A 16,067-nucleotide genomic window follows, 5' to 3' on the forward strand; every position below is an offset into this window, starting at 1 on the left:
AACTGAGTGACATTTATGACCATAACCGCAATGCCTGACATTCTTTTCTAATGTCTTAATTACAATCTCAAGCCTTCATTCTATAAGAAAGCATAAAGGCATAGAGGTTGAGAGATGGGCGTTTAGTCAAAATGTTTATGTAGACTTCTGCTGTTATACACAATAATGTCAGATGACAACAAATACTGTAGCAAAAGAGAAGTGTGTCAAAGAGCCAAAACATTTTTATTGTCAGTACAGGTGGGGACCTTACACATATTACATGTACAGTAGTGTTTTTGAGTGCAAGTATGTATGAATTGGTGTTTGTCAGACATTTGCAAGTTGATGCCACAGGCAGGAGGGCATAAAACTCTCCATCTTGTCTGCAAAAAAGCCCAGTGGTGCAAAGAGGGTGCTGAAGAACTGCAGAGAGAGAACAAGAGGAGAGAAAACAGTCAAGACGTGTGACGTGGCATTTTTTTTTTAATTATTTTTTTTTTTACATTTCTAAAGCAAACATAATGAATGCCAATAAATTGCCAGATATTTGAGTGGAAAGTGTAAAAACATTAATTATTAGGGGTGTTTAAACGATTATTTGCAATTAATCGCATCCAAAATAAAAGTTTGTGTTTACATAATATATGTGGGTGCACTGTAATACACACACATGCATGTATATATTTAAGAAATATTTTCATGTATATACTGTATATAGATTTATATATAATTTATATTAAATATAAATATTGTATATATAAATAATATTTTTTTCTTAAATATACATGCATGTGTGTGTATTTATATACATACAAAATAATTATACACAGTGAACCCACATATATTATGTAAACACAAACTTTTATTTTGGATGCGATTAATCGCGATTAATCGATTGACAGCCCTATTCATTATATGTTTTTCTTTTTCTTCATTTACATATTCATTATTTAAATTTGCATCTATATTTTCAGACCTATAACTATATTCATATGTAAATATATATAGTATCATTTACTGTATATATTATTATTATTTTATTTTTATTGAAATATCCAAATTTACAGACAAACATGGCTGCATAACTTCCTTTTCTTCAGAATAAGATACAAAGAAAATACAGCCAGAGAATCACAACAGGAATATAAATGTAGTCTTAGTACAAAAATAAGGATACTTTGTAATGAAAATAAACATTTAATAAATAAACGGTAAGGAATTATAATAAAACATAATTCCTATTATGTTCTTTCCTATAATTCCTATTATGTCCGATTATGTCTTAGTTCATCCATTTATCTCAGCTGGGAAGTGTTTTAGGGTATTATATATTTTTTGTGCTTTAGGATCTTTCAAAGTTTTTAAGGATTTTATATGCAGTTTAAATTAATTTTAAAAAAAACAACAAATTTGGGAGATGATTTCACAATTCTACACTTGTGAATGAAGAATTTAACTAGACATACAATTGTATTAGTACACAGCTCATCACCCTTGCTTTGCAATGTCAATCCTTCACTGTATATATTCAGATTTACATTTATATATTTAAACCTATAACTGCATATGTTCAGATTTACTTTTGTTATTAGCGACACCGGTGGACATTAAGTGATCTGTGGCCAGCAACTTATTGCTCGAGTTGGTGTACACGTAACGCACAGAACATGATTCAAGGCCCGAGATAAACTCACGGACCACGGTGAAGTTCTTTTACATTCTTTGCTTAGAAGTAAAACGAAGTTGGAAATACGATTGCAGCGTCCTGCCGCATAAACGCTTTACTCTTAATAACAGAATAAACACAACAAAAAATTTTCAAAAAAAATAAATAATAATAATAAAAAAAAAAAAACATGAATTTCAGCTCTAAACTGAAATGTGATCATAGCCGATATGAAATGATGTTGACATGACACAAGAGAGTAGTAAAAAAAAAAAAAAAGTAGTAGTGCTTTTGCACACGTTCCTTGTGTTGTCGGCCTCTTTCACGGACTATCTGAGTGTCTGAGCCACAATCTGTCAGAAAGTTGCCTTTAAAGTGCCTGAAGTGCTAGATGTAAGTATGACAGAGTTTATCCCTCTGGGATACTACATGGAGGTCCAGACAGACACAAACAACAGGAGAGAAAGGAAAAAAAAAAAAATCTCTGGATGGCAACCAACTTTAAGACTGTAAAGTTTTTCCTTTGAAAAACACTGAAACCTCCACAGTTCTATCCACCATAAACAAGCCCCTAATGTGTTTATGAAGCGATACATTTCACGGATGAACAGATGTTTATGACGGAATATGGGAAAGGAAGCCTGGGGCCGCGCGTCGGATAGGGAGGGAAACTGGGCAGAGTGGAGGCTGGAGGGGTATCATCTATTTTAACGCAGATCCAGGAAATAGATAGTGCTAACGTAAATATGTGTTGTAAGATGACAAACGAGGTTGATAAAAAGATAAAGGTTATTGAGGCTGCATGTCGTCACATTCAGGAATTTATTGCAATTAAAAATTAGGGCAATGTTCCCCAAGGAGAACCAGATGTTTGGAGTGGACGGGGAACAAAGCATGCATGTGCGGGCGCGGGCAAATAAGGGAGTATAACGGAAACTAGATGCATCTCGGAGATGAGGCCTTCCGTGGCGTCTACGCAACAACTCAAGTGTGTTCTGAAATCAATCACTCGCTATTAATTAACACTGATGAATGTAAACAATGATAAGAGAAGAATGCACCGCCACGAAATGCACATCCTGGCCATTGGAATGACTCAAGGTTGGCGTAGAAACAATTTAAATGCATGCTCGTCTTCTACCCATTTCCCACCCTATTTCATTGACTTTCTTGAAGCCGAGGACTGTACATAAGCCATTGATTGAAGTATTGTGGATATACAGAAATCTAGAGACTTTTAGAATAGATAAAAATGTGCGATTAATTGCGATTATTCGCGAGTTAACTATAACATTAATGTGATTAATCGCGATTAATTATTTTAATCGTTTGACAGCACTAATATATATATTATATATATATACATACGTACAGTATATACAGATGCACCTGCTCGGACACAGTCACCTCAATGTTGTGTATCTTCAAAAGCTGAACCACGCGCAAATGTGCCCACCGCCACGCGAAATGGGCTCTTGCGTGCTCAACCCGAAACATGATGACAATGTTTTTGCCCCTAATAGAACATCACAGACAGTTATTGGTCTCGTAAGGAGCTGTGGTTTATACCGTCTAGAGTGCCATTGACAGATACTTCATTCTTTTATTGCAACACATTGAAATGTTTATCTTGGAAGTTCAGTGATTGTGTCTTTCTCTTCTAAACACAAAAAATAAATCAAAATAATAAAGAGGCAAAGAGGGATGAGAGTAAAGGCGAAAACAAAACACTTTAGGGTTTGTTGAGGCGTGCAGATACTCACAGCTTTGACGAAGACCCCCATGAGCTCTGGAAACTGGTGTGTGAGCATGGCCAACATGGCACAGAAGGAGCAAAGGCCCGCTGTGAAGAGGATGAAGAAAGGAAGCTCCTTCTTTGGGTACACTGAGACCTCGTGAAATGCTGGAAGATAAATAAAAATACATATCCTTAAAACATGTCTACAAATACTCTATTTTCCCATTATTGTTAATAATTTCCACACCTCCTGACATTTAACACACTATGCTTGTGCTAACAGTTACTATTTCTATATAAATATAGGTGTAAACAGAGTGTAGACTTACAAGGCAGAAGCTCTCTATCTGCGGTCTCTGTGCATCCTGGGTAAGGATAGAAGAGATGACCCTTCTCCAGAGGGTACGGAATAATCCGGAAAGCTACAAGAGACAAAAGATTTTAATAATAATAATACATTTTATTTATAACGCACTTTACATCAATTTAATGACCTCAAAGTGCTACAACATAAAACAGAGTAAAACAGAAAAAAAAAAAAAGAAAAAAAAACACTGTTAGCCATGAAAGGCTTTTCTAAAAAGATAGGGTTTATGTTGACTGACATCAGGGGCCGATTTCACAAAGCTATTTTAGACCCGTAAAATTTGCTCATAGACTAATCTAATGCAAGTTAGACTGTTTCACAAAAATAATGACCGACTTAAAGGTGCAATGTGTAAAAATTCTGAGTATCTATTTACAGAAACGCAATATGACATCCATAACTACGTTTTCAGTAGTGTATAAAGAACTTGCCTAATAAACTGTTATGTTTTTATTACCTTAGAATGAGACATTTATATCTACATAACCGCGGGCACCAGCTTCTATGAAGGTCGCCATATTGTTATGTCATGTTTCTACCGTAGTCGACAGCGAACAAAGAGCGCGTTTCGTCACTACCTTTAAAGAGAAGCCGCAGAAACCTAGAAGCTAGCCAGAAACACCGTGAGTAGAGACTTTTCCCTCGTCAGTGGTGTAAAATATGTAGTTGGATTGTTTCATGTACCTTAGTTCTTCTCCCTCGCTGTGTTATGGTTACATTCGTGAGACAGCTGATTAGTACTCTTGTCATTGACCGTAAAACAGTAACGTTACAGGAATCACCAACCCGTCGATCGAAGAGTTTTCAAAATCAGAGAAAAAAAAAGCATATTGTGTGTAGTAAATGGTGTCTAGGGGACGCGGAGGCGCGCGCTGTTACAATCACGTCATTTTTGCCGCGCGCACCTTTGGGCTCATGTGGACGCGTCAAGTTTAAACAAGGCGTTACGCAGTCGCATTAGTCAGTCGAAGCATTAGTCAGTCAAAGTCTGACTATCCACAATATCTAAGCCATAGTCAAAGTCTATCTTTGTGAAACCAGCCCCAGGTGCGATCGTTTAAATTTTGTTTTAGAGTAAACAGCTTCATGGTAAATAACAATGGTAATAATCTATTATACAAGAATGTGATGGTGTGTAAAAAAGAAAAGATGTGCACTGTACGCACTGCCTTCCCAGGTACAGTGTAGCAGGTTGAGCGCCCCCTCTGCCCGCTTCCAGTGCTGCAGGTGAAAGAAGGCGTACGCCACCGCCTCACTGTCTCCCCTCTTCAAAATATGCTCAGGTGGCAAAATCAGACTCTTCATCTCTAATAAATACTGCAACGACACACAAAACACTTATTTATATTTTGACAGGCAAGGACAATAAACATGTTTACCCCAATTCTGATTACCATAATAAAGCAAAAAGCCACTCTCCATTAGTGATATGAACATACACAACAACAAAAAAGGTCATATTTATTGCATAATATTTATTGTATATAATCTGTTTTTATAACCATGCCCGCTTCTGTGGCTATTTTCAAGGCGAGACCAGCACAATCTAATAAAACAGGCTTTAGTGATAAAGAGTTTTGATAGAAATAACATGCTGGTGGATCTTTATACACAGCCTGTATGTGTGTGAGAGAGCAGTCAGTCCCCGGCTCCGGGCCCCAGGGTGAGCGTTGTAGAGGGCAATACAGCAGGATTAAATGGTATTATCCAGAGGATAACCTTCCCAAATGCCCCTGGCTGTGATTATTGTACATTACAACTCGATCCGGCTGATTCTCTACAATGTGTCAAGCACACCTTCTGCATTTTAAACAAATATCCCAGTATATCTTTCCGTAAAATCACCGCAGTGAATGTACACAAACATGTTCTTCGTAGACATGGGTAATTTAGCTTTATGATCATGCTGACATTTGACAGGCAGCTGTCCTACGCAACATGCCCGCACACAAACAAGGTCTTTTATGGCGGATCAAGTGTCAGTGATGGGTCTCTTTTATGTGGATGTTCCTCTTAAGCCCCTGCTGAACTCCCATAAGCCTCTGTCTCGGTCTGTCTCGTATCTCTTTTCACTTGACCGTACGGACCCTGGGCGATGACATCACACTACAGTGGTCTTGGAGATGCTATGCAAAGGGGAGGTGCAGGTGTCCAGTGGCGGATGACATCATGCATTATGTTTTGCCCCATTCTGGGTTGTCGGTTAACGTGTTAAAGCTGCAGTCGGCAAGATTTTTTTGGTCATATTCACATATTCGCCTTGCTCTGTTCTGTGACACTCGTTTGTGACTCTCCTGTTCGAACTCGTTCATCAAAATGAACGAATCTTTTTCAGAGTCATTTGGTTCATTCAACAAACGAATTGACTCGGAAAAAGATTCATTCATTTTGATGAACGAGTTAGAAACAGGAGAGTCACAAACGCGCATCACAGAACAGAGCAAGGCGACCTTTTGAGCTTATAAAACTTCAACTTTGTTATTTTTTTTTTTAAATGAGCGTTCGTTTCGCTTGATAAGACCCTTATTCGTTTAAAGCCCTTTGAACAGTTTGCACTGGAACTGTCTTTTGGACCTTGAACCGTTTGGTTCCCATTGAAGTCCATTATATGGAGAAAAAGGCTGGAATGTTTTCATCAAAAACCTTAATTTCTTTTCGACTGAAGAAAGAATGACGTGGACATCTTGGATGACATGGGGGTGAGTAAATTATCAGCAAAGGTTTTTTCAAAAGTGAACTACTCCTTTAAGATATAAAATTAATGTGTTTAACAATAATTTAATGCATTTAACAAGTTATACTGCCAATTTTTTTTATTAATTATACTAATAGTACCACTTTTTCCCACTATAATAGTGAGAAACATGCACTACTGTTCAAAAGTTTGAGGGGCTAAATTTTATTTTGAAATAAAAACTTTTATTCATCAAGGACACATTAAATTGATCAAGTGACAGATAAGACTTTTATAATGTTAAAAAAGATTACACTTTCAAATAACCACTGTTCTTTTGACGTTTGTATTCATCAATGAATTTTCAACATTGATAATAATGAGAAATGTTTCTTGAGCAGCAAATCATCATATTAGAATGATTCCTGAAGGATCACGTGACACTGTGAAGACTGATGCTGAAAATTCAGCTTTGCGTCACAGGAATAAATTGCATAATGAAATTATTAAAACAGAAAAGTAATTTTTGAAATTGTAATAATATTTCAGAATATTACTGTTTATCCCAGCCTGGGTCAGCATAAGAGACTTCTCACACAATATGAAATTCGCTATATGGCTGTTTTTATATTTTATAAGGGGCTCATCACAAAAAAAAAAAAAAAAAAAAAAAAAAAAACTGACAAAAAATCAAGTAAAAAAGCTCATGACATTCATCATGTCATCAAGTGCCTTTTTGCTTTAATATAACCGGTACTACATAATGAAGATGCAAAGGACAATTTGTCACGGCCTCTTGTATCTTATTGCTTATGTGAAAACATTAGTGTAAATATTACTATAGTGCCCTACTTCTAGCTCATTATGGAGCGTCTTTTTGCCGTAGGGCCTGATTTGGCATTTGAAATACCAGGTGTATGTGTGTGTGTTTATATATGCTGCACATCTCAAACAGGTGCTCTTTGTAGTCTGATACAGCATGTCTGTGGTGCACAATGCCCTTCGTCTGAGGCTGTGTTTGGGTGCGAAGAGGTTGTGTACTTTGAAGTTGGATCTAGTGTTTTGGAAAGCGGCAAATTGAAGCCAGGTACAAAGAAAGAAATAGATGATGGGGGTCAAAACATCTTTAAAGGGCAAAAGAGTGATATAACTTTCACCCTAAACACAGCTTACGGAAATCTATGTTTGGCAGCCTTGGCTCGACAACCTCACCTGCTATTAGGTTCAATGCAAAACTGTGAACCATGCGTGTTAGAAAAGTTTCAGTTCAGTGCAGAGGATTACAATGTGCTTTACTGTAAATACTACAACAGCATCACCTTCTGGCCATGACTATATACCTGCACTCACAAATATCAGTGAGATAAAGCAGATGTGTGGCCCAGTAACTTCAATATTTGCATTAGAAACTATAATAAGGTTGTTTTTTTGTTTTTAATTGGAGGTAAGCAAATCTAAAATTCCCCAAAGGGGGGAAACATATATATTTCGAACCTTTGGTACATGTGGGTTGAACTCCACAGCTCTGTGTATGGCCTCCACTGCGTTCATCTCTGCTGTGCTGAGACCTCGTCTAGACGCTGCCTCGGGTGAAAACCTGCCATACGACACACAAACAGATTCATTCAGCAAACTATCATCCGCAAACATTACCTATGCTATGATATGGTTAAATGCTGTGCATTATTAGACATAACAGACAATCATTTGCATCGGTTTCATACTTTCCAGCATGCCGAAGACTTACTTATCTGACACCGCTCTGGCTTTCAGTAAGGCAGATGTGTAGCATATAGTAGCTGATTTTGGCAAGCTGATATCTGAAGGGGGAAACATCCGATAGTAGCGTCATTTTCTGGTCCAGTTTGAAGAGTACAGCAACATGACAGTTGAAAGAGCTCACCATCATATTTTGCGAGGACTGCTTGTACATCTGCGTAGGCCTGCAGCTCTAATAACGCTTCTAGAAGGTTCTCGTGAATGTTTAACATTCCAAGTAAAGGAAATTCTTTCATTAACTGTCCAAGGAAACAAGAAACAGAGTAATATTGAAGTATGAGATATAACACTTACAAAATAAAATACCTTACCAGTGATATGAGTATGTATATATTTCAATTAAAGGGATAGCTCACTTTGAAATTAATTTTTGGTATGTTTTAGCTTACCTCAAGGGCATCCAAGATTTTGACATTTTTAGGTCAAACTGTTCTTGTCTGTCAGTCATATAATGGAGGTCTATGGTCACCACCTCAAAGAGCATGCACAGAGAAGTCCAAATTAAACATGATTTAATAACTCGTAAACGTAAGTACACATTGATGGCCTAAGACACTAAATGAACGGTTTGTGTGAGAAAACGAACGGTATTTATATAGTTTTTACCTTTTGTAACCACAACCACGTCCAAATGATCTGAAGGCACAGGCGCTTTGTGGCTGTGGTTACAAAAGTTAAAAATATAAATACTGTTCGTTTTCTCACACAAACCGCTCGTTTCGTGTCTTAGGCCATCAATGTGTACTTACATTGACGAGTCAATAAATCATGTTTAATTTGGACTTCTCTGTGCATGCTCCTTGAGGTGGTGACCATATCCCTCCATTATATGACTGATAGACAAGAACGGTTTGACCTAAAAATATCAAAATTGAAAATACTGGGGATACAAAGACACCTACATCTTGCATGCCCTTGAGATAAGCTAAAACACACCAAAAATTAATTTCAAAGTGAACTATCCCTTTAAAGGCTAAGTTCTAATACATTCAGAAAAAGCATAAATTACTCTCTGATGATAACAGAGTATTTTCTAGAGTTACACTGATGCTTATTAGTATAACATTATGATTGTCATACACATTGTATGATTTTGGGCTGTGCAAGACGAAAGATGAGCAATTTCTGTGGTTTCTCTTCTGTGATGTTTCTGTGGTCGTGGCGTCTAAACAGTGGTCCTACGTAGTACACAGAGAGGTTCAAAGACGAACTTTGTCACGGTCTTGAGACCAAAGAAGATAGCCAGCAATAATTTTCTGACAGCGTCATAAACTTAGCATGATCATTGCTGCTACGACCTACTAGCCAATAAAAAAACAACTTGAAATGGAGAATTGATCTATCTATCCATCCATCCATCCATCCATCCATCCATCCATCTATCTATCTATCCATCTATCCATCCATCCATCCATCTATCCATCCATCCATCCATCCATCTATCTATCTATCTATCTATCTATCTATCTATCTATCTATCTATCTATCTATCTATCTATCCATCCATCCATCCATCCATCTATCTATCTATCTATCTATCCATCCATCCATCCATTTTTTTCAGCGCACATAAAAACCCAATTGCTCATTTCTATACTAACTTGCGTCGTAGGTAGCTTACGATTCAATAGGTGTCATCATAGCAGAGTCTACACATTTGTCGTAAGCAATTTTATTATATCCATGTCGTACGGTGTTATTTGTAATGATCTTATAGGATTGCCGAAATCACAGTCTGTAGCAGGCATTAGGCATAAAGAATGAAATGAATGAAAATTTTCAAATACTTTGTTGTAAATTAAAGTTCCTCTTTCAGAGGTAAAATTTCTCAATAGAGCAGAAATGGAAAGGAAATGTTACTGTACGTTCAAAAAAAGTTTTAGAAATGTGAATTCGCCCTGAAGATATTCCATGGATGTGACGACATCCTGCACTAAATCTGAATTGATGTACCTGCACTAAAGTTATAAGAATATGTTGCTGACTACTACAGATTATTATTTTTTTGACTCATGCCTCAGGTCAAAAAAACTAACAAAAAGAATCAAATTTACAGTAAAGCACTTACTATGATAATCTATGGGGCAAGACTTTGCACTAAAATCATCATTAAAATATACAGACCTGATACATTATTTTGTGTTATATTGCTTGACTCACATCTCTCATCATCTTTACAGCTTCTTTGATGCGACCCAGTTTTCTAGCACACATGGCCAGTCTGCGCTTGATGTAAACCACAAGATTGGTGTCTTTACCGGCTGTGGACGCAACGGTAGAAAACAGCAGTGTGAGTATGTGGAGTACATACTGCATGTGTGACAGTGTGAAAATCTCATACCACTTTTAAGGGCTTGTTTGAATAGCCGTTCAGCTTCTGTGATGGTTGTGGCTTCCTCCTCAGCAAGGAGCACATATGCTGCAGCACATCTGCAATGAACACAATCATATGCTGGAGAGTTATAAAAAGGAAACCTCAAGTTCACATTAGAGATGCAAAAAAAAGACTCATTTTAAATGCCTGTGTATAAAGTGTAACAAAGTAATTACTGGCTTTTTAGTGTCTGAATGTTTTTTTTATACCATATTAGAAGGATCATGTGACATAATGCATGACTATAGACCATTTTGCAAGATGTAAACAAAACTGGTCCAGAAGCACTTCCTGTTTCAGTTTTTTAACACTACATAAAAGCTGGGATAAAATACAACCAACAGAACATATAAAACTGAATCAAAAAGTTAAACAAACATCTTTAAGATTTTTTCTTTACATGTGAAATAAAGAAAACAAACTGAAACAGGAAGTGTTTCTGGACCAGTGTTGTTTACATCATGCAAAATGGTCTATAAACATGCATGACTATAAACACAGGAATAAATTACATTTTAAAATACATTCACATAGAATTAAGTTATTTTTAAATGTATATGAAGGAGATTTTTAACATTTCCTTTTCTTGCAGGATTAACATTTAAATGCTTTTGAAAACTAAATATTCCCAACACTGAATATCTGAATACAACAAAACTAGACTAAATATATATATATATATTTAACCTCTAAGAGGTTAAGAGAAAGAAGTAAAAATTATGTAATAGATCAAGTCACTTTTGTTTCTATGTAGTACACTTTTTGTCAGGGGGATTCTCTATTAGATCCTCTGTGATCAAAGCCTATTTATTTGATTAAATATCCAATACTGAAGATGTACCAACATATTGGGCATCCCTAGTTCATGTATTTTTATTGCTCTTCATAATATATACCATTAGAGCTCTAAAATCTGACAGGATGAGTCACGTCCGAAGATGTTAAACTGAATTCAACTCACTCCCGGTTCATTTCAATTGCCTGGTAAGCTGCTCGAATGCGTGCCTGCGGGTTCCTCTCCCTCCAGGCCTTCTGCATTACTGCAGAACAAACAACAGATAACAGCCATGATTAAACGGCACTTCTGATTAAATCTAGGCACTATTTGTTTTTCCAAGAAGAAGAGCATGAGACTAACCAGAGTCTTCTGGTTTAAGCTGCTGAGTGTCTCCCAAGAAGAAGGTCTGATGATCTTGTGCTGATAAATTCATGTCGTAATATGTCAGGGGCTCTTTACCCGTCACCCAAGTGTACCTGGAATGGAAGGATCAGGAATATAATGTTTGGAATTGAGTCATTTACTTAAAAGCTCATAAATTAAGGCAACTAACTAAGAAATATACCTGCTGTACTCTGCACCTCTGAATAAGTTCAATGGGTTCCTCCACACTTTACATTCTGAAAGAAAAACAACATCCCAACAGCTCAAACATTACTACATTTACTTTGAAATGTTTGGAAAGATAACCAGTAGCTAAAAATAAAAACCTGCAACGTTGCTTCTCTGCTCTGTGTCGCCGTTTACTGAAGAGAAGAGTCCCGCGGAGCTGCTGTTCTCCACTCCTCCCAGTAGAGGGCGCAAGTGACTGACAGAAACCTGCTCGATGAACGAAGTGCCGTACTTCCTAAAGTACCACCACTCGAATATCTGAAGGACAGGCAAGCGAGTGTGTTTGCACAAAGCTTTGAAACTGAAGTTTGTGTTTACAACCAATAGGTAAAAGACTCACCAATATAAGGCCCGAGATGAGCGAGGAGGTTCCCGTGAGCGCAACGTAGAATTTAGGCGTAAGAGTGTTTAAAAACACAGAGGCTGTGGATGAATTACACAAGATAATGAAACAGAGAAATTATGATCATTTTATATAACAACTTTTTTCTTTTTACAATTTAATAATTTTTGTTATACATGTACCAACACAACTTATAAAACATGGCCACACAACTTTTAAAATGATCGTTATGACATGACATTATTAAAATGTTAAAAATTAATATTAAAATTAACCGCTTAATGATGCTTATATACATGAATTTGTATATTAATTAACCGCTAAATATATTAATATATTCATTCAAATCGATTAAAAAATTTACTAGATTAATATCACATTTTTTCTGTGATTAATCACGATTAATTGCACATGTTTTCATTACATTTTTATTATATTTTGTAATGTAGCCTAATAATTTCACAGTTAATTTCCAAATTAACCTAGAAACAACAAAGATGGTATATTTTAAAAACTTTTTATTAATGAAGGCCAATATCACTGATACTAATACAGATACTACTGATGTCTCCATGAAAATAGCCCCCCTACCATTTTAAACATTACACCGCAAGTGAAAGCTATCAATTTGTTTTTTGTTTTTGTTTTTGATTTTTACATTTTTAGGGTTCAAAAAATACAGCAACTTTAAAGTGAACTTAAAACAATCCTTACATAAACACATAAAACATTGTCATATTTATCCGTGCCCTGTGAAAATATACAGAAACTGAATAAAGTTATCAAAGTCGGCACTGCGTAAATTATAAATTAAATATAATTTAATCCTTATTAAACCTACAAAAGTTCTTTAGTCAAGAGCAGTGAGTTATTTTCTGTATTACCTTTGTTCTTTGATTAACGTTAAAGCAACACCAAGGAACTTTTCCTCTGCGGTCGCCCTACAGGTTGGAAGCGGAAATGTCCATTATCGCTGTCGCAAATAGCCTACCGTAGTGGTAAAGAGATGAGTCCCACTGAAGAGATGGGTCCCAGCTTAGGACCCCAGTAGTATGCCTGAGCTCAATCTATTCTTGCGATAACTTGTAGCTAATGAGAGCTGTTTTGAGTGTAGCTTGAATGCTAAATCCCACTGCTATGTGCAAGATCAGATAAACCATAAAAGATAAAACCAGTTTAAGTAAAGATAAAAGTAATACATTTATTTGTATAGTGCTTTTCATAGTTAGTTGCGTCAATAGCAGAGGAGAAAAGGCTGCGGAATTTAAAAATACTACTTTTATTGTGTCACAAAATTTAGTTTTCATTTGAGAACTTTAAACATATAAGTTAAAAGAAATTAATGACTCATTATAACGGAGTTCAAACGTCTTCTATAATAAAAGTGATTTTCTCTGATTTGTAACCAAGCACTAAAGCGATTACCCATAAAACTAGCTTTGAACCAATCGGATTGCTTGGATCCTAAGCTGGGACCCATCTCTTCACCACACCGGCTTTGGAATCAACAATGCGGCCACAGACAGTTTGAGGAAGTGGTGGGGGAAGGAAGTGATGTATGCGGTAAAGCAGTCAAGTTTTGTAGTTCTTTTTGTGTTCCGGTCACTACCTGAAACCAGAAGTTTGCAAGTAAAAGTGATACCGACCACATCAGGCTATGGCAGACGTGTCATTTAACCTATTGTAAGTCGATGTACCATCACAAGGGTCTTGGAAATATATTATGAAGGTTGAAAAACTACATAGTGATACTTTAATAACAGACAGCATTAGTGGCTGCTGTCACTTTAAGATCTGCCGCCTCTGACAACTCTTTACGTTCATTTAAGACTTTATTTCTCGATTTCTTACTGTGTCTATTTCACAGACACAGTGTAATCACAACGGGAAAATCTGGGAGTAGTGAAAAATGTGATTTTTAATTTTTTTTCATGGCGCGGTTTTGACAAATTCCTCCTCTGAATATTGTTATCACTCGTCTCATGCACACTGTACAGTGCAAAAATACATATAGATATTAATACCCATAACAAAATGTGAAGATTATAATGGTCTTTTATTTAACCCTTCAGCTGATACCATTTGAAACTGAGATGATAAGAGTAAAACTTTTAGTCAGACTGACATTAACGTTACAAAACTTGCATTTGACAGCAGCTTTTAACTAAAGTTCCTACCACAACACGGACTTAAATGCAGGTCTGTTTCTCTCGCAATGCTACAATATGACTTCAAGAATTTATAACTATGCACGAGTCATTGGTTATAATACTTAATGGTCATTCTTAGTCCTTTTGGACGCTTGACATCTTCAGTCACCATTCATTGGCATTGCATGGAAAACACCGACCTGCACTGACTTCAAAATCCCTGCTTTTGTATTGCACAGAAAAAGAGCCGTATTGCGTGGGGATGAGAACAATACTGGTAGAATGTTCATTTTTGTTTGAACTTCTCCTTCAATGTACAGAAATATACCCTGGGTTGAGCTGTAAACATGCACACAGCTGATCATAAACACACACACACCTGCGTTGACGGTCTCCTGCAGCTTCAGAGGGCTCCTCAGCACGTAAACCATCGTCAAGACCATGGCGAACCAAAGCGCACATATATACGTCCAAGACCAGCAGAGCCACGATTTTAATTTCTCCGTGAAACCGGGTGATTGAGGATTACTGCCACTGCTGTCCGCCATCTTTCACCGACGAGCCGTAAACATTAGAATTGTGGGATACTGGAGGAGAGAGCGCTGTGGCGATGCTCTCCACCAGATGGCGCAGCTCCTGTTTATTGTTTTATAAAACCTAATTAGTATAAAAAAACTTAATATAAGGACATAATGGATGCGAGCTTAACGTGCAGTATCTACTACTACTACTTTTTTTTAAGCGAACATTCTATTAGTATTTTAGCAGTATGTATACTATGCACAGTACTCTCAAAACAATGCCTACTTTTTTTCATAAATATGTCCTTATTAATAGATTCAAATTCAGTATTTGGCATACTTGAATGACAGTATTTTATGTTGGGGGAAAAAAAAACTATAAATGTTGAATAAATGCTAAATTCTGAGGAAAAACATCACCATTCGGAAATTCATTTCTGAGGCTAATGTATATTGGGAAACGCTTACACATTTTCTGTATGAACAACACACCAAGATATGCCAAAACATAGAGTAGGAAAACACTTATTGTTGCATAATGATGCATCTTTCACTTGATATTTAAATTCCATTTTAAAGAAAGAATCAAACAAACATTTTAGCATTTTTAGCAGGTGTGTAGAAAAGAACCACTGAAAATATGCAATACAGAAGTTTTTAAAATCTAAAACAATATTTTATAGTTTTATATAATGTGTTAATATAGAAAATAAACCCTAGTATTTTTTACGAATACCAAAACGATTCAGGGCCAAATTTCAGAACTCATGAAGCATTGCTAAACAATACAAACAATCAGAACAAATCGATACCCCATTTGAAGTAAAATAAATATTAATATTGTATATAATACATATGGCATTAAAAATGTGTTACCGAATATTATAAAACAAAATAATGAAGTCGGTTTGGTGCAAATCATTTATTCCTCTGGGATCATATTTGTTCTTACATTTTGTAAAAAATAGTTAGCAATAAAAGCTAGGGTAGGAGGCTGAAGTGAGGGGTAACAAATATTTCGCATAACTGCATACAGTATATATACCATTCTTAGACACCAGAGTACGATGATGGGACCATTTC

General features: G+C 36.3%; 1 protein-coding gene across 2 annotated transcripts; it reads right to left on the minus strand.

The window, feature by feature from the left end:
* Positions 1-206: 206 nt before the first annotated feature.
* Positions 207-15,041, minus strand: st7l (suppression of tumorigenicity 7 like). Of its 2 annotated transcripts, none has more exons than XM_039693492.2 (15): positions 14,843-15,041; positions 12,311-12,393; positions 12,069-12,228; positions 11,924-11,978; positions 11,719-11,834; positions 11,542-11,620; positions 10,551-10,636; positions 10,367-10,467; positions 8,331-8,445; positions 8,175-8,247; positions 7,922-8,024; positions 4,920-5,070; positions 3,716-3,808; positions 3,412-3,551; positions 207-405 (listed from the first exon to the last, which is right to left on the minus strand). In XM_039693492.2, exons 1-15 carry the CDS (start codon positions 15,009-15,011, stop codon positions 310-312), a joined length of 1,620 nt encoding a protein of 539 aa, XP_039549426.1. In that variant the 5' UTR covers positions 15,012-15,041; the 3' UTR covers positions 207-309. The 2 variants fall into 2 exon arrangements, with proteins under 2 accessions (XP_039549426.1, XP_039549425.1); XM_039693491.2 differs by having other exon boundaries at positions 10,548-10,636.
* Between the last annotated feature and the right edge of the window lie 1,026 nt (positions 15,042-16,067).

Source organism: Pimephales promelas, chromosome 8 (genome assembly GCF_988280905.1).
Source record: "Pimephales promelas chromosome 8, fPimPro1.hap1.1, whole genome shotgun sequence".
NCBI lineage: Eukaryota > Metazoa > Chordata > Actinopteri > Cypriniformes > Leuciscidae > Pimephales > Pimephales promelas.